A 25551-nucleotide genomic window follows, 5' to 3' on the forward strand; every position below is an offset into this window, starting at 1 on the left:
AAGCAATTCCAAACCATAGATCAGATTTCCTTATTCTTCCACCAAACTACTTAAATGTCAATAGTTTTGTGCTAAAACAACAACAACAAAACCTTAGAAGGGAAACCATTAAGGACACCCTTGTTCAGTTCAGGTTTATTTCTAGGACTATATTCCTATGAATAGAGCCATGTACAAGCTAAGGGACTGAGCAAGAGAGATGATCATGGCACTGAAATGATGGTCCCTCTGAGTGAAATGAATGACCTTTGATTTTTCTCTCTTGTTTTAAGGCCAGCAGGGGGGCCGTCTACTTCAAGATTTCTGAATCCATGGGTAATGTTTTTCATTGTCGTCGCAGCGGTGGCGATCCTAGCAGTGACCATAGCTCTGCTTGTTTACTTTTTAGCTTTTGGTAAGTACCAGAAGAGTTTTACTTCTCAGTCTAAATAACTAAATATACTTTCAGATTAAAAGTTTGTCATTCTTTCTTTTATTGCTACTTTTATTTCTTAATATAACATGATTATATATCTCATCATTCTTCTCTAAATATGCATTCATATCTACATTTTCATTCAATCACTACTTTTTCTCTTCTCTTTTTTGGCCCTTTTTAGCATAACAAGCATACATTTTGTATAGCAAACATTGTTACTCAGGCAAGGATTATTCTTTTTTTTTTTTAATACACAAAGCCCTTCAGTAAAAGGCAAGTATTATTCTATCCAAAGGAAAAAAACTGTTGATACTTTTCTGATGCTAAAATTTGCCCATTTTCTTTTTCATTAATGCCATAATTTTCTTCTTCATTTAATAACCTGATAAAATCATAAAAGTGAACCTGTGTCAACACCTAAAATTTGAGTTACTATTTGTTAATTCATGCTCTGACTCCTGAAAACAGTCCTACAGGCAGAACAGCCTGTATAATGATTAGAAAATAAATTTGCAGTTCAGAAGTAGAAAGGGTTAAAGCCAAACTTTAAAAAAGATTATGTTCTTTTATTATTTGTTTCTCTTATTTTGCTTAATTTTTTAATATTGTATCACCAAAAAATTAGAAAACATGGACAAGGAAAAATATCAATTTATATAAAGAATATATGAATTTATGCCTTGCTCACTCAAAAGGAACTTTCCCTAAAAATCTTGGTGAATATTCTTTCAGATGCTTTAATGTAGATATATAAAATGTGTCAAATTTTACTAGATGATATTACACACTATAATCTTTTTTTCACTTAAAAATATACTTTGAGTTTATTTTTATTTCAGATATAATTCTGTTCATCATTAAAATCTGTTTAAATCACTTAAACAGATATAATTCTGTTAAATCATTTAATTATGTTAAATAATTTAAATTATTTAAATCATTAAATCATGCAGGTGAGCATGTATGAGTGTGGAAAGAAAAAGAAAGAGCACGTAATTTATAATATGTTCTATGGTAAATAGGCAAAAATGCTTAACTATGCAAAGATTGAAATGAAATACTCTCAATAGTGCAATAAAATTACCAACATCAGAAAAACCAATAATGGGGAATAATCATTTCAACCAATCAAATGTAAATGTTATAGCTAAGTTTTGCTTTTCACTGCATTTTGCTACCAAATAACCTGGAGTCAACTATTCCTAAGGTGAATTGTAGAGGTAGGGAAAAGAGACATTGAGTTTCAGATTAATTAGTGAATTTTCACTGTTAATGACACTATTGTCACACTTTAACACAGAGGAGTTACCTAGGTAAGACCTCTTCAAACCATATGCCAGTGATCACTTATGGCCCAAAAATGACTTGTCTCTCCACTACAAAGGACCACCCTTCCCCTAGAATCACCAACACTTGCCCCTAATTGAGGTATTTCTCTGAGTAAGTAACGTATATTAATGATCAAAAGAAAGCAGGGGTTTTTCCTGAGACAGATTCTATTAGGTTATGTCCATGTTCCTAATGTTTCTGAATTATGTACAGGTATGTTTCAGGGATTTTTATCTCCTTCACACAGCTGAATATGTCCCCTGGAGGACCTCTTTTGGTGAAAACAATTCACAATGGACAGCTAGATTAGATATCTTGCCAGAAGACTTATTTTCTAGCTTATTTTAGAAAGACTAATGGCAAATCACTAACTCCTCTATATGTAGAACAGGATTTGAAATAATTTTTAAAACTTCAGAATTACTTTGGGTTCTTTCTTAATGGAATATAAATAGTAGGCTATTATAAATGTCCATTAATATTTCTTGAATAAATAAATCACAAACCTCCCTAAAATATGGTACAAATGAAAAATATAGTGTTTCTGAATGATTGTTAATTTCTCAAATGCTCACTCTGATTTTCATACATCTTTAACAGTTCTGGCTTTGCCAATCTTTTTGAAAACTGAAAAAAAAAATTATTATCTTTACATTTATAGTAAGCATAGAGTTTTCTTTCTTTCAAGGAAAGCAAATTTTTTTTTGAATTGTGTAATATAGCTTCTCATAATCCTGAATAAACTAAAAATTCAGTTACTTAGTAAAGTGAGACTGATCCTGCCTCTTCTTTCTTTTCCAGGTCAAAAATCTTACTTCTACAGAAGCAGCTTTCAAATCCTAAATGTTGAATATAATAATCAGTTGAATTCACCAGGTACACAGGAACACAGGGCTTTGAGTGAAAGAATCGAATCTCTAGTAAGTTAATATTTGTCTTTGCTCCTTATTCCACTATAAAATTAACATAATAAACCTAATATTTTGTGATATATTTTCAATTTCTAGATGCTCTATGTATTTTCCTTCCTTGAGTGGCGAAAGATGTGTTTCTCTGTAATTTTTTCCAAGTTAGTTAACTAGTATGCTCATTCTTATTCACATCTTAAGTCATGAATAAAAGTGTCAGAAGGGCCATTCTCTTGAATTTTTAATAAAGGAAAATAAATTACTTTGACAAAACCAAAAGTCTCAAGGCCTCTCTGGAAAAACAGAAAATTATCATTGTATCAAAAATCAAGTTGGTCTGATATCAATCATTCTATAGAAATTGATATTGAACAAGTAAGATATATGGTAGTATAATAGAAATTGCATAAACTTCACAGTCTCAAGAAGAATTAGCTTCAAATCCTGGCTTAATGCAATATTCAGCATGCTTCTTAATTCCCCCATCCTCACCTTTTTATATCCACATCCACCTGGTGCCACCTCACAGTATAAACAAACTTAATCCACTCTTCATTATGAAACCACAGCACATCTGACTCTGCATCTCAGAGAACTGTGGCAGTCACAGAAGCACTTCTAGCTGACTGTGAAGCTCAACTTTACACCTCAAGAGAACCATGCTTGCTGGAACTGAGCAATACCAAGAAATTACCAAATGAGTGAATGTGGTAGTGCATGCCTGTAATCCCAGCTACTCTGGAGACTGAGGTGGAAGGATCCCTTGTGCCCAAGAGTTCAAGGCCAGCCTGGGCAACATAGCAAGATCTCATCTCTAAAAAAAATAAAAAAGTAAAATAAATTGCCAACTGATGCTAAAAATAGCCTTGATGCTTAGGCACAAATCAGAAATGACAAAAAAAAAAAAAAAGCTGCCCTTTCCCTCTTTTTCCCCTTCTCTTCAAGCTTTCCATTGCTACTCATTTTACTCTGGTTCAACTTGGTTTCGTCCATTTAAAAAACAGTCATTGGGGAATCACACATTGGGGGTTTTGTCAGTGGACTTCCCTAGTGTTGGCTTGGCTCCTGCCCCAAACCCTTTAGTAAGTGCCACCAGATCATATAACATAAGCTCTCATGGAATTATCTGATGTGTTCAGAAGGACTTCTAGTGAAAATGCATCCTGTCCAGTATCATCTACGTGTAATAGATAAAGAAATAGGCACTGTATCAAAAGGTTATGGAACCTCCCTAAGTCAATTCCATATGTCCAGTGGTGGAACTGAATTGAACTGAACTGAAAACTCAGTTCTCTACTCTATATTAACATAATTCTCATGTTGCAAGGTTGGGAGGAAGGAGAGGAAGAACTATAATTACAGAGAGGTTTTTTTTTCTTTCTTTCTATAGATTACTAAAACATTCAGAGAATCAAATTTAAGAAATCAATTCATCAGAGCTCATGTTGTCAAACTGAGGTGAGTGGAACTATATCAAAATATATTTAAGTATAGATACAATTTGGCACACTTGACTTTTGTTCACAGAATGGATAATGAATGGTACGTTCACACAATTTGTTGCTATATTACTAAAATAGTATCCTTGGCAGCTTAAAAAATAAGGCCCCCCCGCCCAAAAAAAAAAACCAATGTCACATACGATCTATTTAGCTACTAATGTAAATAACCATATTACTCCAATTCTTAGTGGAAGGAGGAGGAACGGATGGAGAGGGAGTTGGGGTCAAGGTGCAGTAACAGGGCCAGCCTTCTATATAAATCCAGTGGATATCATTCACAGTGCAGTCCATGCAAACAGTTCCTCTTGGAGCTGTACAATGCTGTGATTCAGGTGTATTCATCCAAGATCAGGACACCATAACCAACATCAAAAGTGGCTTTTTGGTTTTATCTGCCTGGAATGCTATAATAAAAGGGTGCTGTTGCCAAATATGACATGTTTGTCATGTGTTAATAATAGAAGGACTAGCATCATGCATGCTTGTTATCTGCCATTCCTGCCTAAGATGAATATGCACCTGTTCATGTGATGTGATGAATAAGCCCTTCCAACTGAGTCACCTTTACTGACCCTCCCACAAATGTCTCAAATGACCATATTGCTCAATCCTTCAAATAATATGGAAAAGTTCTTTGGTAGAGAAAGGACTTATATTAATTCTTTCTCAAATGCTAACATCACAAGAAAATTAATTCTTCTTATTCTCTGGAGAGTCACCTAGTAAGTAGCCAGGGCACAGAACTCTGGTCAGGTAAGTTTTGATGAAGAGTTAGAAGAACAGGAAGAGTCCATGAGATGGGTGTTTTCCAAAACACATTTCAGCCAATTCAGTGCATGTTCACTTAGTACCTTCTCATTAAAGTCTCTGTACTAGCCACTAATGTTTAAAGGTGAATAAGCCCTGAAAACTTGTAGGACTAAATGAGCCACCTGCATTTTCACTCGTTTTGTGCACTTTCCACTTACCACTCAATCCTCTGAAATCTGGCTTCAACCCCACCACAAAATATAAATTGATCTTGCCAAGTTCAACAATAACATCCAAATCTCAAAATCCAAAGAAACCACATCAGTCCTCTTCTTGGACCTCTTAATGGTATTTGGCATCGTTGGCCTGTTGCTCCTTAATAGGACCATCTCTTGGTTTCTATGATCAGATACACCCTGATTTTCCTTTTACCTCTCCAGCTACTGCTTCTCAGTTTGCTTTGCTAGCTCTTACTCCTGCTCTGTGCCTTCCTCAAATGTTGCTGAAACTCAGGCTGTGTCGTAAGCTTCTCGTCTTCTCCATTCAGTTCACATCTCTCTTCATTGCCACTCATATGCTATTCGTCTCAAAGTTGTAATTCTGCACCACTCCTCTTTTATCTTTAGACATTAATATACACAGCCGCCTACTTGATATCATCACATGGATAATTCTCATTAGTTCTTCTAATCTTACTGCTCTTTTATTTTTTCTGTGTTTTCTTTAAGCTTGCTGTAGGTACACATCTAGCTTGCTCATGTCTCAACCTGTATTTGATCTTTTTCATCTCTTTGTGTAGATTCTATGTAATTTCTTCATCTCTTTCAGTTAACTAATTTCTCCTCAGCTTTGACTACTAGTATTCTGTGTAATCCATTTATTTATTTCAATTTCAATGAGTATATTTTCCTGTCTGCAAGCTCTGTTTCTTTTGAGACAATGCCTAGTCTTTTTTTGATAATGTCCTCTACTTAGCTCAAATTTAAGATTCCTTCTTCTATGCCATTAGTCATTTGAAATATACTTAACTAATATATGTAACTATCTATTAATTCTATTATTCAAAGTTTTGGGGGATGCTCTTCTTGTTTTTTTGACTCTAGCTCATGATGTATGGTTTATCATTGTAATTGCATGCTTACGTTTAATCCCACTTTCTAAGTGGGATCCTATGCAACCTGGATTTAATGCACATATCTCCAGGGCATTTGCTTCTGTCAGACACTCTAGAGAAATCAGAAGCACATGGATTATTTTTTGGTTAATTTCGTAGCTTAAAGGTTCTGGGACTATGCATGTAGTATTAATACAGATTCAAAGATTATACAGTCAGGCCTATGATTATACACTCTCAGGTGAGACTTCTTTTTTCCATTTAGAGCTGGATCTTGGAGACAGATAAACTTCTTTTCCTTTTATAAGATAATGAACAGATTTTTTCATTCTAATCTATGCTTTCACTGGGGATTTAGTTCTTTGAGACTCCTGGTCTTATTCTGAGACTTCAAGTTCAACTCCCTATTTTGCATTAGCTCATCTCTAGTCTCTGTGTAAATGCTAAACACAAGCCTATTGAGTATTCTAGTCTTACCACATAATATTCATGTTATTCTTTATTTTTGGTCTTCGGGGATTTTCCTTACTTTCATGTGGGCTCAGCTTTGGATTTGAAATGGAATTTATTATATATTATCTAGCATTTCTGATTGTCTTATATGGAAAGGGTTTTTATTAATTATTTAAGCTTCCATGTTGCTAGACATGGAAGTTGTCATTATCTGTTCAGTGTCTGCTTCTCCATCTAAACTGCAAGATCCATGAGAATGGCAGCTGTGACTCTTGGCCACAGCTAATTTCTGAAGCTTAGAATGGAGCCTAATACAACAAGGTGCCTATAAAATATTTGTTAAATAAATATTAAATTAGTATCTGGAACAAATATTAAGTCAGAACTGTCAATTGAGATGAGAGGAAGGGCCAAGGGTGAAAATATAGAGCATAAAAACCTAATTTGTTTCATGTACTTTTTCAGAAAAGAGAATATCCAACATCAGGTGGGGGAAGTAGTTTAGGTGGTAATTTTCATGGAAAAAAGTGGAATTTACCTAGGTTTTAGGTAATCAGAACCTTTAATCACATCATCAAGATTTGTTATGAGGAATATCTGTGGTTAATTGACATGGGTGATGAAATCTTAACATATGACAAAAGTTAAAATTAGCAGTTATAGCCAAAAGAATGGGTCTAGGTACCTGTATGTTAAGTCGAGTCTCTAAAGCACACAAGTTTGGAAGCTCATCACTTTATAAGTCTGTTTAAGGAGATGAGTCTTCTTATTTAAGATTGGTGAAGTCTAATATTAGCTAATACTTAAAACAGCACACTTACTGTATGCTATGTAATCTTCTTAAAAGTTTTACATATATTAATTCATATAATCGTCATAACCCATTTTACATGTGAGGAGACTTAGATAAAGAAAGATTAAGAAACTTAAATAACTTATGCAAAGTCACACAGTAAAGCTCCAGTATTCTGACTTCAAAGCCAGCTGTGCTATGGTGTGTACAGTGTACTGTAAATTGAAATCAAATTTGTGGGATGGCATTATGATATAACATTACAAGTGAAAACACTGTTATATGAATCTGTTCTATAGTTAAATTCCTGAAGTGAATTCTTAAAAAAAAAAAACCCTTAATGAAGCAGAATATATAAATAGAACAGTAGAAAATTATCATAATTATCCATTTTTTAAAATATCTTTATGATTTACAGGCAAGGTGATGGTGGTGTGATAGCAGATACTGTCATGAAATTTCGATTCTCTAGAAATAACAATGGAGCAATAATGAAAAACAGAATTAAGTCCATTTTAGGCCAAATGCTGAATAACTCTGGAAACTTGGAAATAAATCCTCCAACTGAGATAACATGCAAGTACCATTTTTTATAAACTCTTTTTATTTCTATATATCCCTCAAGTTTACCAATTCAAACTCACATTTTAATTAAATGACAGACTAACTTTTCTTTGTTTTGAATTAAACTTTATGAAAATAATATATTAGAAAGCCAAATATGACATATAGCTCTCTAACATAAAACATTCCAAGATTTAAGAATCATTTGGCATTCATATAGCAAATTTTATTTGCTAAAAATTCTTATCAATTATCCCTCCAATACTTCTTATGAGGAACATTATTGTCAAATGTGCAATTTGTGGCTAAGCTACAGAAAGGGTAAGTAGATGCTCAAGGTCAGAGAACCATTTTATTCATGATCCACCTCACAGACTCCTTTATTTTTCTTCATGATGTTTATAACAATTGAAATTACAAAGTTATTTGTTTAAGCTTGGTTTTGTCCTACTATGTAAGCTTTCTAAAGGCAAGAATCAGTCTTTCTTCTTCATCCTGCTTTCCTTCAACCACCCAGTATCTAGCACGTAACATATATTCAATGAATGATTGTCGCATGACTAAACGAAAAGAAATACTTAATATGTGCATAGAATTTAAAGACACCCCTCCAACTTTGTCATGTTCCCTAATAAGCCATGATTTCCTCATAATGAGCTCAAGATTAAAAGGATTTTGGTGGCTCCCACACTAGACTGATAGGTACCTGTTACAGTTGTACTGATTGTTAAAACATTGAAATGCTTTCCTATTTGTTGGTTAACAATCACTGCATTCAGCCTACAAAGTTATCTCCCAAGATCCTTCAGATTCCCTCATCCTCACCCACTCCCAGCTCTTCCCCTGCAACTAAAGAGTTATGCTTGACATAGCAAGAAACTCTAAGACACTGTTCCAGCTCCATGGCCTGGCCACATCCTTTTTGATTGGCTGACGCTCATGCACTAGTTTTTTGTGTAATTAAATATTACCTCTGCTCCCACACATTAAGGAATTCTTCCAAAAGCACTTCCTAAGTGCTTGTTGTTTGTTTAGCATTGTATTAGACCATCTGGGGATACAAGGACAACATAATGGTTTCTGCCTCCCAGGAGCTCATAATCTAGTTGAAGCAAAAGATATTACAACACAGGAGTGTTGACAATCAAGATAGCATATGATCAAGTGCCCAAGGTAAAGCACAGACAGTGACCACTACGGGAATCCAGGAAAGAAAGAGACCAGAGTGCTTGGGATCTCTCAGCAAAAGCTTCATAATGGAGGATGGACTTTGACTTTGAAATATGGGTAGGATTTCCATATTTTGGAAGAAGAGAAAGAAATTGCCAGAGAAAGAGAGCATGGGGGAACTAGTCTGTAATAAACACAATGCTTGATAGAACAATGAAGAGAGGGGCTTGCTGGAATGATTGATTTGTGCTGTCATCATTGTCATCAAAACACTTATTTAATGAGCACTTACTATTTTTCAGGCATGGCTTTAAGTGCCTTGTATGCATTTTTTTCTCCACTTAATCCTTATAAAAACCATATTCCATAGATACTTTCATTGTCTCCACTTGGAAAAGAGAGGTAATTGCCCAGGGTCATACAGTCACCATGTGGGGCAGTCAGAATTCAAACTTAAATATCTCATGTTCAAAAAATGAAGAAGAGGGGTCAGCTCTTTTTTTATTTCACATCTCCAAAAGGATGACTTGGCTCTACTGATGCTTGCAAACCAAGTGTGATGCCCAAAGCTTGTGAAATAACTTTGCGTAAATTGGTTTTAGAGAGCATGAAAACGAGAAGTTTGGATTTTTCTTATAAGAAATGAAAAGACTGAGTTCTTAGTAAAACATTTCAAGCAAGGAAGAATGGGATCTAAAATACATTCGTGGAAAAGATTAGTCTGGTAAAGTAGAGGTGGATGAATTGAAAAAGTGCAAAAGTTCCCTGGTGGCAGGGAACTCAGCTTGAAGGTTACCATAATAGTACTGGTGTCAAATGATGAAAGCATGAACTAAAGCAGTAGCAAAAAGGAGGATGGGGCTAATTCAAAAGATAGTTAGAGGGGAGAGGTACAGAACCTGGAAATCAATAAGATGTGGGCATGATGAGAAAGGAGTAGTTGGAAACAGTTTCAGATTTCTAGCTACCAGTCAAAGTTGTGTCATTCACTAAAGGAGGAAATATAGCAAATTTTGGATAAAACTGGTCACACTGAGTTTGAGATGGCTGTTGGACATGCAGAGAAGACTGTCCTGTATGCAGACCTTAAATTGAAATAGACAGACCTTCACTACTTGATACTGATGTATTTTCTTCTTCAGGCTCCCCCACCATGACCCTGCAGGCAACACATGCACTAGCTCGCTTGACTTCATTGCTCCACAAACGTCTCCATGCATTTATGCCCACTAGACCTTCCCCCTGGAATGTCTTTTTTCCTCTTGTTTTCCTGAAAAATTCCTTGTGGTCTTCAAAATACAGTATAAATGTTATTTCCTCCAGCTCAAATGTTATGTCCTCCCTGATAACTTCTGGGGTTATCTCAGATAACATTGGTTACTTTCTCCTTTCTTCTTTCCACTTTGCACTTAAATTTATTTCAATGATCCCTGATTTTCTATCTGTAAATTATGTGAGAGCAGGGCTCCTGTATTTTGCTCACTGCTAAATCCGAAGCACATGGAATAGTACCAGTAGAGCAATAAGTATATATAGGTACATTTGAATAAACGAAAAATCAACTTCTCTTATAGCATTTATCACATTGTGTCTCAATGGCTTGCTTATGTGTCTGTTTTCCCGATTAAACTGAGTAACTTGACAGCAGAGATATCTAATAAGTATTTGACAAGAAACTAAAGCATAAACTTTAGTGTGCATAACAACAAATTGTGAGAAGGTTGTAAACACATGATTTTGGGGGGACCATGACTTAGACATTGTTTCAACAGGTCTGAGATAGAACCTAGAAATCTTCATTTTAGCAAATGCTCCAAGTGATTCTGATTCTGGTTGTCTGAATACTACATTTTAAGAAATCACGATGAAATGATACAGCCCTTACTGTGTTGATCTTATTCTCTCTCTTTGGTTTTCAATGCTAGCAATTACTAATGAGGATACAGAACATCTTATTACTAACGGTAAGCTTTAAAATTATTTTGTAAATATTGTTTGCCCAAAACATAAACAGTAAAATTGGCAAGTCTTTTGTATTCTTTGCCAAAGCACTTAGTTCACTTTGGTGGGATGTTGTTGAAACAAGACACTGCTGATCACACTGGCCCAGGGAGAGATGTTTAAGTTTCCCCCTTCCTTCTGAGAAGGGCAGAAGTAGCAGTGGACTACCCATTCTGTACTCAAGCTTGACCTCATAAAAAGTTTCTTGGCAGCTTTGGGAAGCTTTTACTGTACTGGTTCTCTGTTGGCATTTCTATAGACTTGTAAATTATGTTTGTTGACACCATTTAAGTGGCTTCTTCTAACCACCAGAAGTGCTTGCTTTTTTGTGAATTCAGATTAATCATAAGACATAATAAAAAGAATTATAAAGTCTTGTCAGTTTGGGGTCTATAACCTGAAGGAAAAGTCACTATTTTACAACATCATCCTATATACTCTCAGGCTTGATAGCAAAAATATAATCCCTAGAAAACATCAGTTTACTTTTCTGGCCAAGAGAATGTAGTTAGAAATTCATTTGATGTTTTTGGATAGCTGGTCCATCTCAGATACTTAAGGGATTTTTACAAGGTAATGCTACCCCTATGGGTCCTTTCCAGGCTGTCTCACTTCATTATGTATTTAATGCATGCTTACTTTTAAAGAAAATGTGCTTAAGTAATTTACTATGGAATTTTTTTAGAGGGTGCAGCAAAGGAAGCTGTGTTCCATGTATATTCTTACTGGAAGTCTCGTCCTTCTCTAGCTGGGAAATTTGCTAGGAAAAAGAAAGCTTTTGGGTAGGTGTCCTGTTGAAACAGAGCACCACTTTAGAGCCAGCCCGGCAATAGAAATTGTTGTGATTTACCTCTAATTTCTTAGTAATAGAGTAAACAAGAAAAAAAAAATCACAGAAATGGGGGTTGAAAGGAATTGAGTGATTGGCCTCCCTAGCCCATTTCAGCTCTTGCCAGTGGAGTGCTCCTGGCTCTCTAAGACATTTAAATAAACTTTATCTATATATTAGAAACCCTCCATCACCCTCAAGAATATTCTGTGGGCCTAGAGCAACAACTTTTTGAGGGCACATTTGGGAATATATAGTCAGTTCTGGAGGTGGACTGGAACCTTCATGATGAACTGCAATATCACTGCAGAGTCTTGGATGAGACCAGTTTTCTTCCAGCTTCAATGTGCTCATGAATTTCTCAACAAAATATAGCTTGTGATTTGTCCCCTGGTATGAGTCCGAAAGTCAGCATTTCTAACAATTTCCCAGGGGATGCCCATGCTGCAGGCCCACAGACCACACTGTGAGTAACAAGACTATTCAGAAGAAAGAAATTTCCCAGGAGTCTGTAGCCTTGGCTGGCACATCTAGCACTGACCTATCTTTACCTCTACTCATGAGGAATTCCAGAGAACTCTAAAGCAGTTCCAGAATTTGAAGCCCAGATGCCAATTAAATTCAGAAATGTTTTCTAAAATGCAGTCTGTATGCAACAGCAGAGACACATGTAGTCTAAAGATACAACATATTGATCATACTTTTCAGAAAGTCTAGCATGTCCTGGGGAAGAATGCATAGGAGACATAAGAGTTATAAATTATATAGAAACTCTGCAGCATCTCTCAAATGTAAATGAATCATGATCTTTCAAGCACATTAATGCCTTTTTCTCACTAGTATGTGGGGCACGTCCAGACCTAATATCATTGTCTGAGGAGAGAGTCACTGGAAGCACTCAGGCTCAGGAGGGAGACTGGCCGTGGCAAGTCAGTCTACAGGTCAATAATGGCCACCACTGTGGAGGCGTCCTGATCAGTAACACATGGATCCTGACAGCAGCTCACTGCTTCAGAAGGTAAGGCCACAGCTACCTACCCATCTGGGAACAGTTAGGATAGACAGGTACCTAAAGACTCCACCAACTACCCCCAGGATTGGATTGAGCCAGAAATAATTCAATGCAAAAATGAATAAATAAATAAATAAATAAGTCTTTTCTTCCCATTCCTGGGAGCAAAAATGCTTTTTCTCCTTTAGCTTGCTAATTTACTGCTATTTCTGTTTCAGTTAATAGTAGATGATCACAGTAAAGAACAAAGATTTATATGCAGAATGTTCAATTTAAATCCTAGCTATGAAAGCTTAGGAAATTCACTGAACCTCCATAAGCCTCGTATTTTTTTCAAACTAGGAACAGTACTATTATTATCTATATCTTAATGTTATTGGTAGACTCGAGTACATTAACGTAAATATATGTTAGATGTTAACAAAACGAATTGTTGTAGAAGATTTGCTCATTATGTCATGGAAGTTGGTCAGCCAGCTGAGGGTTAACCTAGAGACTGCCTCATGCCATTAATTTATTCTTCAGAAAATTTATTAGATATCTAGTATGAGCACAATATTATATGAAATAGAAGCTACTAATATAAACAAAACACTGTTTCTGCCTTCAAGGAGTTTACATTCTAATAATGGAATTAGAATGCATGAAAACAATGGTCAGTTGTAATGAGAAGCATAAATAAAATAAGTTTAGGCAAGTTACAAGAATTCTTAACTGAAGTGACTAAAGACTATGGCCAACACTTGGGTAATAAGCTGCCAGAGGAGAGTAGGTTGCACAAACTTACCCTATCGGTACAAAGAAAAGATTACACTGCTCATAATAGAAGGATTTTAGACTTGAGCATGACCAAAACTTGTTAGTTTCCGTCGTGCCTTGTTACTAAGGCATCTTAGATCTCAACAATTGTTGAGAACTAAACTCAAAAATTCACCCAGAAAAGTGATGATGATCTGAAGTGTGCTCCTGACTATATCTGTTCTTTTCTGAGGCTCTTCCAATTACCTGCCACTGTCTAAATCTGACCAACTTATCACACATCCAAAGTCCTCCATAGTCAGATAAATCCAGACTGACTTCTCAAAGTGTGTATCTTGAGCTTCAGATAAACAGGATTATTCTCTACCACTGAAGTCTGCCTATATTTCCTTATGTATGAGCATCTCCTCAATCTGCTGCTTCTCTCTGAAATGTTAATATCCTTCTAAATCTCAGTTTCTTCCTACTTGAATTTTTTGAAATCTTGACAATTTCTAAGAAATCCTTTTCAGATTTGAGGACACTACCTCATAATACAGTGCCTGTTACAAAAGTGTTTGTTAAAGTAAGAAGATATAAATGTTAACAAGACTAGAGGTTCTGAATTGAAGTTTTAGTAAACCCAAAATTATTCTGAATTTTTCTTATGGCTGTCTTATAACTTAAAATTTTTATACATAGTGAATAAATTTGAAATTTTAAAAGATACTTCCAGAATTATCACATTTCTGATTTAGGTTGGTAGATTTATTACTGTATTCCAAATAACGAAACAAAATTCGCAAAGGCATTTCAATCTTCCTTGCCACCTAAAAGGCCAAAGAGCAGGAATGGCACTCATGGGTGTCAATTATTCCCCCAGAGTGTGAACTAGAAATGCAAATGCCTGGACAGCGCAGGCGTTCAGCCATAATCACAGATGCAATAGAAACTTCACTGGATTCTAAGCCCTATTCAGACCCAACCACCAAAAGCTAAGTAAAGGATATCACTAATATAATAAAAGCCACAATCACCAATGATTACCAAAGGAATTACCAAAGAAAGGATGTCTTTGAATTTTGTCATCCCAAATCCTTCTTTTCAGTACCACAGCTGATCCACTAGAGCTGACAAACTGCATGAGCCATGTATTGGCACCCTCCCTGAAGACCTGATTGTCACTGAGAACCGTCAATGAGGATTTGTTTGGGGCACGCCCAGCCTCACATGAAAGTACATAGAAGTGATGAGGTCCTGTTAGAGAGGATCATCGCATTATCACCTCTTCTATGAAGCTTTCCCTGATATTCTCTTTCCTCCCCATTGTGTTCCCACAGAAATTTGTTTATCTGTCTTTAATGGTTGTCATTGTGATGTGTGATGGTTCACTTGTTTCTGTCAGACTCCTCCACTCGTGTATGGAGCTCCTCAAAGATAGAGACTATAATTATTTATATTTTTATTCCCAGGGACTCATACTATTCCTTTTACAAAGTAGGCACTTGGGAATGGCTTGTTGAACTATAATGAAGGAAAATAATAGCTACCTTCATTGAGTGCTGACTTTGTGCCAAGCACTGTGCTTGACATAATTCCCTTGTCTCTTAATAGCTGTGTGAGTGTCATCAATCACATTTTGCACATAAATAAACCAAAAACCAGATATTCATTAATTTGCTATAAATAACACTGCTAATATGTAGCGGAGCCAATATTTAATAGAAATCTACCTGGTTCCAAAACCATGCTCTTATTCATTTGCTGGAAGGAAGGAAAACAAGAAAAGAAAGAAAAGAAGGAGGGAGCAAGGAAAAGAAGAGAAAGAGGGAAGGAGAGAAAGAAAGCTCTTTTGAGAATCTTCACTGTAAAGACTCTGAGCAAAAGAAGTTGAGTGTAAAAAAAATCATGGATTTGTTTGTTTAATATTTTTCCTCAAAATTTTTAACTAGGGTTCACTCTTACACAAGCTACTATACTTTACAAAAGTATTTTCTAGAATACAATTTTTATTTTCTATATTAACTCCACCATCTAAACTCTACAAAGTTCTTAAATTAGTGTTATTTAGTCACATTTTGTTTTTATTCAACCCTTGGGAGCAATGTTAAGTTAGTCAACCCTCCAGTTCACAGATCCTTATTTTCATCAGTTCATACAAGGCCTTTCTCTCATTTTATGCTTTTTTCTCCTGTCATCCCTGGATGCTACCTATACTGCCTTCCTCTCCCCATGTGCCTCACAGTAATGTATTTGAAATATGTCTTTAAATATACATGTGCCTTCAAAATCTATAGGTTTTTTTTGGTATGTATGTATCTTTAATTTATATGCATAACATTGCATACAAGTCACATGCTGTTTCCTATTGTTTTCACTCAGTGCTGGGAATTTCCATCTGGTCCACTGCTACACAGCATTTTGTAGTATGCATCCACCACATTTTCTTCATCCAACTGGGCTGCTCTAACTTCTCACTGCCACAAAGAGCACACAAACACACACACACGCCACACACATTTTCATTCATGTCTTTTTATAAACCTTCAGGAATTTATTTGCAATATGTAACCAGAAGTACATATGTAGTCTACTAAATACACCAGAATGCTTTCCAGAAGCTTACATCTTCACCAATAATATAAAACAGCTCCAATTTCTCTCCATACCAACATTTTGTATTATCCTCTTATTTAATTTTTGCCATTCTCTTGAATATACATTAGATATTCATTTTTATCATTTCAGTTTCTCAGATTACTAGTGAGTTTCTTTTCATATGCCTAGGATCTGTTTGGGTTTCCCTATCCATGAATTTCTATGAATATTCTTTGTCCATTTTGTAATGGTTTTCCTGTTCATTTATTATTGGTTTATAAACTTCTAAAATATATTCTGTAAACATTTTAGATCTTAAACATTGCCAGTATTTTCTAATGGTTTCTCATACATCTGGTAAATTTATCTATATGGTATTCTTAATTTTGATTTAATGAAATTCATTTATTTTTTACTTTATAGTTCGCATTTTGGATGTTTAACCAAAAAGTCCCAATTCCTAAGTCACAAAGATAATGCCCTGCTTTTTTAAATGTTAGTGCTCACTCTCACTCTCTGTCTTCCCCATACATGTGTATGTATATACCCATATATTCTTACACACATACACACGTCAATAAGTTCATGAAAAAAAATGAAATTGAAAGTTAAAAAGAAAAATATAAACTTTATTCTTTCTCAACACAAGCTCCATCAAGTTCAAGACACTTTTGTAAATAATGACACTAGCCATTTAGTCCATCCCTAAAGAACTCAGGGTCCTGGGAATTTAACCATGTCAATGCAGTCATTTTTACATTATGAACTAAAGAAAAACGAATGCTCTTTAAAGATTTTTTAAGAGTAGGAAACAAAAAGAAGTCAAAAGTAGCCAAATCAGGACTGTTTAAGGTGGATGCCTAATGATTTCCCATTGAAACTCCTCCAAAATTGCCCTTGTTTGATGAGCAGGAGCCTGGTGGAAAAGGATTCGCTGGTGAAGCTCTCTGGGAAGTTTTTCTGCTAAAGCTTTCACTAACTTTCTCAAAACACTCTCATGATAAGCAGATGTTATTGTTCATTGGCACTCCAGAAAGCCAACAAGCAAAATTCCTTGAGTATCCCAAAAAACCGTTGACATGACCTTTGCTTTTAACCAGTCCACTTTTGCTTTGACTCACCACTTCCACCTCTTGCTAGCCATTGCTTTGATTGTACTTGGTCTTCAGGATCACACTGGTAAAGCCATGTTTCATCATCTGTTAAAATTCTTCAAAGAAATCCTTCAGGACCTTGATCCCACTTGTTTAAAGTTTCCATTGAAAGCTCTGCCCTTGTCTGCAGCTAATCTGGGCACAATAGTTTTGGCACCCATCAAGTCAACTTTAATTTTTCAGTCAGAATTGTGTAAGCCACACCAATTGAGTTGTCTATGGTGTTGGCTATCATTTCTGGTGTTAATCATTGGTCCTCTTCAATTAGGACATGAGCAAGATGAATTTTCCTTGCACATTGATATAGATGATCTTCCACTGTGGGCTTCATCTTCAACATCATCTCATTCTTTCTTAAAGTGGGTTATCCATCTGTAAACTGTTGATTTCTTTCAGGCATTGTCCCCACACTTTTTGTAAAGTGTCAATAATTTTACCATTCTTCCTCCCAAGCTTCACCATAAATTTGATGTTTATTCTTGCTTCAATTTTAGCAGAATTCATGTTGCTCTGGTAGGGCCTCTTTTCAAATTGATGTATGGTGGGTTTTTTTTATCCTTCTTAGTGCCTCAAACTAGATCCTGTTAAGACATGTTATTACAAGTTTATTTTGGTGCAAAAAAATTTGAAATCCAAACATGCATAGTTTATTCATAATATGCATTCTTCATGAACTTTTTGAAGACCCCTCATATGCATACACATACATACAAATACCAAAATCTTCAACAATTATCACACTTAGTACAGAAAAATCATTCATCTATTAATAAGACAAGGATGCCCCTTATGATAACTACTCTTTAAATGTAGATTCTGGCTAAAGGTAAGGAAAGGAGGAAATAAGAATTGAAAAAAATGAGTTAAAACTAAAATGTTCACTATTTCAGACTTCTAGTTTCTTGCATGGAAGGGTATAGAAAAGGGAGAAATCAAAGAAGAAATTTGCTTTATGCTAGTTATCTTCAAAGCATCAGAATATCCTCACTGGAATAGAAAAATACCAAAATGTTTATCACACCAAGATTTTTTCTAAAATCTTTCTGCATTTCTTTAGATAAATGACCATTCATTCTACTAGTGAAGAGTTAAACTTATTTACTAGTTTATTTTATATATATATATATATATATATATATATAAAGAATATGAAGCAAAAAGATGTAAATCCAATAGTTCCTAGATGATGGTGGGGGGGGGTGACAAATACAAATCTAAATGCTCATAAATTCCCTATTCAAATAGCATGTTTTCATATTTTTTAGCTACTCTGATCCTCGTCAATGGACTGCCACATTTGGTATTTACACAGCATCTCCTCTACTGAGAAAAACAGTAAGACGTATTATAATCCATAACAATTATGCACCTATAACTCATGAAAATGATATTGCTGCTGTGCAACTTGCCAGCAGTGTCGACTTTACCAAAAATATCCATACGGTGTGTCTCCCAGAGGCTACCCAGAATATTCTACCTGGTTCTACTGCTTATGTTACAGGATGGGGAGCTCTAGAATATGGTGGTAAGTGTCTCAGGAAAAATAAAACAAGTTAACAGTAACAAAACCTCCTGTTATTTGCTATTATATAATTTTTTAAATTAGGAAACTCCTAGAGGACAGGTTCTACAAATAAAACCATCCTATATTCTGGTCAACTTAAACTCTGACTGGCCCTGAATTTCCTCAGCAAAGCAAAACAAGCAAAGCAATGCCCCTAGAAATTATCAGAAATTCTCAAATACAGTAACTCTCAGATATAGTAATGAGGAAATTTAAAAGCAAGTTATAAAGAAACATTAGTTATTTAATAATCCAGAGATTCTATAGCACTCAAACAGCTTCCCTACAAAGAAAAAAAAAAGGATTTAGATAGGTATTCTGCAAGGACTTTAACAGTCCTTAAGGTATTAATCACCCTGTAAGATGTTCTGGGATGAAACAAACCCTGCCTCTATGGCAATAAACTCCATGTGTATATAAGCATTGCTCATACTTATTTATTGAATGAATAAAATGGAAATTAAAATGAGGGCAATGTGAAAGAGCAAATAGAACCAAAGGAAGAATAAAGAATATTTGCCAGGGAGTGTAAGAGTAGCATTGACAATTTCATGGGCTTTTAACCCATGTCGTAGATCATTTTTCCAAGGAATAATACAAAGCTTTACTCGTCCTAGAAAAATGTTTTATTGTGTTATTTTGGCCCAAAGTAATTTGGTGTAATAAATAAAATTTCTGCCAGTCATGGAAAAATAGAATACTGCCATTTTGAGAGTGCATCAATATATAAAATAGATTAATTCTTTAGTCTTGAAACCAAACTGGTTTCTCTTTTGCTGCAAGATTAAAGGTTACTCAATATCTAATCTTCTAATCTAAAATCCATCAGTAGATAATTCAATTTTAAGACAGCAAACATAGTTATTTTCTCTAAAGGTCTGAGGGGTATTGTATCACAAAGCTAAAGAAAAAAAGAAAAAGAAAAAAAAAACAATCTGTGTGAAGGAGTTATGCTTCTTTCTATATTATGGACATTTTTTTCTGGGAAGAAATTCCTACGTACATTTTGGGAGCCTTCACTGCTGATTAGGAAATAATGTTTGGAGTATATTTATTCCATCTCAAATTAATCATAAAGTCATTAATTTACATATCCTGAAGTCTATTTTTTTCTGCTTTTATACTAAACAGGCAACACGGTTGCAGATCTAAGGCAAGGACAGGTCAGAATAATAAGTAATGATGTATGCAATGCACCAGCTAGTTATAATGGAGCTATCTTGTCTGGAATGCTGTGTGCTGGAACACTTCAAGGCAATATAGTGGATGCATGCCAGGTAAGCTCAAGACAGTCTTATCCATATCATCATCCGATAAGTTTATAAGCACTTACTAGCATATGATACTGTGATAGGCAAAAAAGTAGCAGTTATTAATACAATGCATAGCTCTGATCCTCTACAAATTTCATTTTACAAATAAAATTCTTTTATGAAGTTGATCTATCATAAAAACACTAATTCTGAGAAACCAAATTGCAGAGTAGTTAACCATCCGAAGCTCAAAAATCAGAAAGAATGGGTTTGAATTCCTTAATCTGTATAATAATCATAGTACCTAACATTTTAGGTACTATTAATACTAAAATTAAATGAAGATTAAATACGTCAGGCACATACTAAGCAACAAAGATATCTCATCTATTTTATCATTGTTGTTAATGTAGACCATAGTCACAGCATTAATAACTTAAATCTCAACATTTTAACAGCTAAGAAGAATTAAATATTAATAAAAAATTAAACATCCATTTGAGTCACAATTATTGAATTGTAAGATATAAATATTATTAGGAACACTTTAAAGATAGAAAATTTATTCAAAAAGACCAGTTATTTGAATCACAATAGCTCCCACAACCAGAAAACAGCACAAATGGAAAAGAAAATAAATAACTATTATAGTTGGATCTAATCAGTAACTTTTTAACAGAATATACAAAAGCAAACAATAAATATGAAATTACAACCTCAAAGTAATTAGAATAAAATTTAAACATTAAAAATTTAAATTAAATTATCTAAACTTTATTGATGTGGTTATGTCCTTTTTTGGCCTAATGAATTTTTTTTATTGATTTTAATAGATTTAGTGGGTACAAGTTGAATTCTGTTACATGTATATATTGTATAATGGTAGAGTCTGGGCTTTTGACGTACACATCACCCAAATACTGTATGTTGTACCCTATAAGTAATTTTTCATCCCTAATCCCCACCCAACACCCCACTGTTAGTCTCCAATGACCATTATACCACTCTGTGTGCCGTTGTGTACACAGAGCCATAGTTAAGCTCCCACTTATAAATGAGAACATGTAGCATTTATTTTTCTGTTCTTGAGTTACTTCATTTAGCATAATGGCTTCCAGTTCCATCTAATGTTGCTGCAAAAGACATTATTTCATTCTTTCTTATCGCTGAGTAGTACTCTATGGTAGTGTGTGTGTGTGTGTGTGTGTGTATAATGTTTTCTTTATCCTCTCTCCAACTGATGGGCATAATTCCATATCTTTGCAATTGTGAATTGTGCTGGGATAAACATACAAATGTGGGTATCTTTTTGATATAATGATTTCTTTTCCTCTGTGTAGCTACCAAGTAGTGGCATTACAGGATAGGATGGTAGATGTACTTTTATTTTTTTGTTGTTATTATTATTTTTTTTAATGTTTCAGGTTTTTTGTTTTGTTTTGTTTTGTTTGAGACAGAGTCTCACTTTGTTGTCCAGGCTAGAGTGCCGTGGCATCACCTAGCTCACAGCAACCTTAAACTCCTGGGCTCAAGCAATCCTCCTGCCTCAGCCTCCCGAGTAGCTGGGACTACAGGCATGCGCCACCATGCCTGGCTAATTTTTCTCTATATATTTTTAGCTGTCCATATAATTTCTTTCTATTTTTAGTAGAGACGGGGTCTTGTTCTTGCTCAGGCTGGTCTCAAACTCCTGAGCTCAAACAATCCGCCCACCTCGACCTCCCAGAGTGTTAGGATTACAGGTGTGAGCCACCGCGCCCGGCCGGTAGATGTACTTTTAGTTCTTTGAGAAATCTCCATACTGATCTCCATAGAGATTGTACTAATTTATATTCCCAATAGTGTATAAGTGTTCCCTTTTCACTGCATCTATGCCAACATCTATTGTTTTTTGACTTTTTAATAATGGCCGTTCTAATTAGAGTAAGGTGGTATATTATTGTAGTTTTAATTTGCATTTCTCTGATGACTAGTGATGTTGAGCATTTTTCGTATGCTTGTTGGTCATTTGTGTATCTTCTTTTGAAATGCCAGTTCATGTCATTTGCCCACTTTTTAATGGAGCTGTTTGTTTTTTTCTTGCTATGTTGTTTGAGTTCCTTGTAGATTCTGGATATTTGTCCTTTGTAGGACACATAATTTGCAAATATTTTTTCTCATTTTGTAGGTTTTCTATTTATGCTGTTGATTATTTGTTTTGCTGTACAAAAGTTTAATTAATTCCCATTTATCTATTTTTGTTTTCATTGCATTTGCTTTTCGAATCTTAGTCAAAAATTCTTTGCCTAGGCCAACATCCAGAAGAGTTAGGGATCCATTGATGGACAATTGTTGTGGCCCTTGGTTGGTGTCATATTTCCTTCACTTTTTCATGTTTCCTGTGTCATTCCATTAATATCTGTGCATCTGATGTAGAAATTGCTTTTTCCAGTTTTTTGAAATTGCTTTCAAAGGGGAGAATTTTTCCTAAAGATGTATACGTTGTTGGTTGAGTAGGACACTTTGGCTTTCATTCCGTGTGTCTGCAGTAGTATGATCTTTGTATGATTTCTTAGATAGTACATAGGTCAATGACTGTGAGTTTCTTGGCAGTGTAGGAAACAGTGATTAGTTGAGGCTGTGGTGAAGTTTTTCTGGGGACTTGAATGGCTGTCCTGCCAGTCTTTGGGCTCCTGTGGTGGAAGCAGTGGGCTGAGTATGACTGATTTTAGGCCTCAGAGCAGCTTATGCTGGTGATGTTAGTGTGTCCTAGGGAGCCCATTCTTGGGCCTTCAGGCGGCTTGCTTAGAAGCTAGTAGTTGGAGCAGAAGGCCAAGTGTGTATGTGGGTTCTTAGGCCCCTGAGTAGCTAGTGTGATGTGAGAAGTGGCAGTATTGGTGGTAGAGCCATCCACTAGGACTCAAGTGGTCCATGTTGATGTTACTGGTAGCTGCAAAGGATTAGGCCGGCTAGTTCCAGTACCACAGCTGCCTGTAACAGGGTGGTGGTATTGTCCTAAGTGTCCTTAGGAGAGCTTGGTCTCCCCTGTCCCTGGCTGGGTGATGGCTGCAACCACATCACCTTGAATTTGGCCTGAAGGTGGGGCACAGCCTAGCATTAAATAGGCAAAATGGAACCAGTGGTGGGCCTGCAATCAAAGAGGGCAGGGTCTCTTTCAGGCAAGTGGCATGTGTAAGAACCTGTGGGGAGTGCCATCTTCTTGTGTCTTGGTCTCACAGCAGTACATAGCAGAGAGGCAGGAATTGTCCTAGGTGTGTGTAGGAGAGCTTGGATTCCCCTGTCCCTCTTCAGCTGGGTGGGACTGCAGCTGTGTAAGCCTGAAATCAGCCCAAGGGTAGATTACTGCCACTAGCTTTAAACTTCCAAAACAGTGCACTGGGGCTGTGACCAGAGAGGATGGGGCCCTTCTCAGGCAGGCTGAGCTGGCAGAAAACTGTGGAGAGTGCAGTTTGCTTGAGACTCTGTTCCACAGCAGCTAGTTGCAGGATGGTGCTCACCATCCCAGATACATGCTGGAAAGCCTGGTTTCCCAGCCCCAGCCAGGCAGGGGCTGCAGCCACATCAGCCCAAACTCAGTCCTTAATGTTTTGGGCTTGTCTTTGCACTTCAGTAATCAATCATTCTGTTTCCTTCAGGGTGACTCAGGTGGCCCACTGGTACAAGAAGACTCACGGCAGCTTTGGTTCCTCGTGGGGATAGTAAGCTGGGGAGACCAGTGTGGACTGCCAAATAAGCCAGGAGTATACACTCGAGTGACAGCCTACCGTGACTGGATTGCCCAACAAACTGGGGTCTAGAGCAATAAATGCATCTCTGTTGCAAAGTCTGTATGCAGGTGTGCCTGTTTGAAATCCCAAAGCTTTATTTTTTGGCTGAAAAAGAAACTGGAAGTGTCCTATTTTAACATCCTGTTACATAAATATAGTTTAACAAACACTATTTAATCTTTATTACTATAGGTTTTCTGTTTTCTCAAGAGAACATTATGAATGTTGCGTAGTGCTATGACTGTGTAACAGAAGAAACATATTAAACTAATCACAGAGTTAACAATTTTATTACGATTGTGATAAGTGCTAGTAGTAAGAGAAACAGGCATATTAGGAGTATATACTAGAGGAACCTGGACAAGTCTGAAAGGTGAGAGGGATCTTTTCTGAGAAAGCTGATAAGTGAGCCAAGTGTAGAAACTTGCGAAAGAAGAAGTGGTGGAATAACATTCAAGACAGAACAGTGTGAGGCAAGAAAAATACTATTTATTTAAAATTTCTGGTTACTCACTATTTTGTAGGTAGTGTGAGTTTAAATTAAAAGTGTTAAATCATTGTACAGTCCTGTACCTGTAAGAACATGCTTCCATAGAAATTAACTGATGAATTTCAGGTCTTTAAGGTCAAAGCTAAAACAGTTCACTCCTCAACTGAGACCAAAAAAATTATAAATAATTTTTATGATGATGTCTATTATAAATATCCTTCATCTACACAAATGAGAGACTATATATACTCCATACAAAAGCTCAGAAATATACCTACACAACCTTCTCAGGTACCTTGTGCTTTTTAACAACTAAATAATAGTAATTTTAACAACTAAAAATTTGACCGTCAGGAAGAACTCGCACTACCAACTTCCCACCACTGGCAGTTGTTTGTGAGAGTGAAAGGATCTTCAATAGCTAAATCTAAGTAATGAATTGAAAGTTAAAGAGGAAAAAAAACGAAAGGGTTGGTTTGCAAAGAGAAGGGTTAAATAGCTTGATATCAATAAAACTATCTTCAAGAGAGAAGGAACTTTCTCTCTCTGTCTCTCTCACTGTCTCTCTCTCTTACACAGATACACTCCACCAAAGAATATAAATTAAATCAAATCCATTAAAATTTAATAGCACAGCAATCTGTGTAATCTGAATCACAATGTTACTGAGTTTTTATGAGCTCCTAGTATAGCTAAAGCTTAGCTATGCACGATCATCTATGCATCAGGGCTTCCTTCTTCTAAGAGCTAACTCTCTACACCTGTGAATCAGGACAGCTCCATGCATGGTGGTGAAAATGTCTTGCATTTCCTGATGTAAAATTATGAAGAGACCTACATTAAAGCTATTTCTTTCAATGAAAAAAAAGTTGAAAATGTAACCAACTCCTGGTGAAATGTACAAATAAATCTTTGCTATGCTTTATTTCAAATAAACTCTTTTAAAATCATTTTCCTGCCTAATTATTTACGAAAGTTATGATTTCTGAAGGACAATCCAAAACAATTTATTTAATTGGTTCTTCAATGAGAAAACTGCCAACTAGACTCTAAAGGCCTGGAGGTTTCTGCTGCCTTATAATCAGGCTTTATACCTGAGGCAAGTGTCCAGCCTCACACTGCCTGGCTGCACCCTGTGAGGACA

The 25551-nt window shown here is 35.8% G+C and overlaps 1 protein-coding gene across 1 annotated transcript; it reads left to right on the top strand.

The window, feature by feature from the left end:
- Positions 1 to 267: 267 nt before the first annotated feature.
- LOC138374280 (transmembrane protease serine 11D-like) lies at positions 268 to 23947 on the top strand (the record flags this gene model as incomplete). Its single annotated transcript, XM_069456991.1, has 8 exons — positions 268 to 394; positions 2549 to 2667; positions 4046 to 4113; positions 7686 to 7843; positions 12672 to 12849; positions 18599 to 18858; positions 20029 to 20174; positions 23786 to 23947. Coding segments are annotated over 8 exons (1218 nt in total), but the record flags the coding sequence as incomplete, so codon positions are not given.
- Positions 23948 to 25551: the final 1604 nt, after the last annotated feature.

Source organism: Eulemur rufifrons, chromosome 24 (genome assembly GCF_041146395.1).
Source record: "Eulemur rufifrons isolate Redbay chromosome 24, OSU_ERuf_1, whole genome shotgun sequence".
Taxonomy (NCBI): domain Eukaryota; kingdom Metazoa; phylum Chordata; class Mammalia; order Primates; family Lemuridae; genus Eulemur; species Eulemur rufifrons.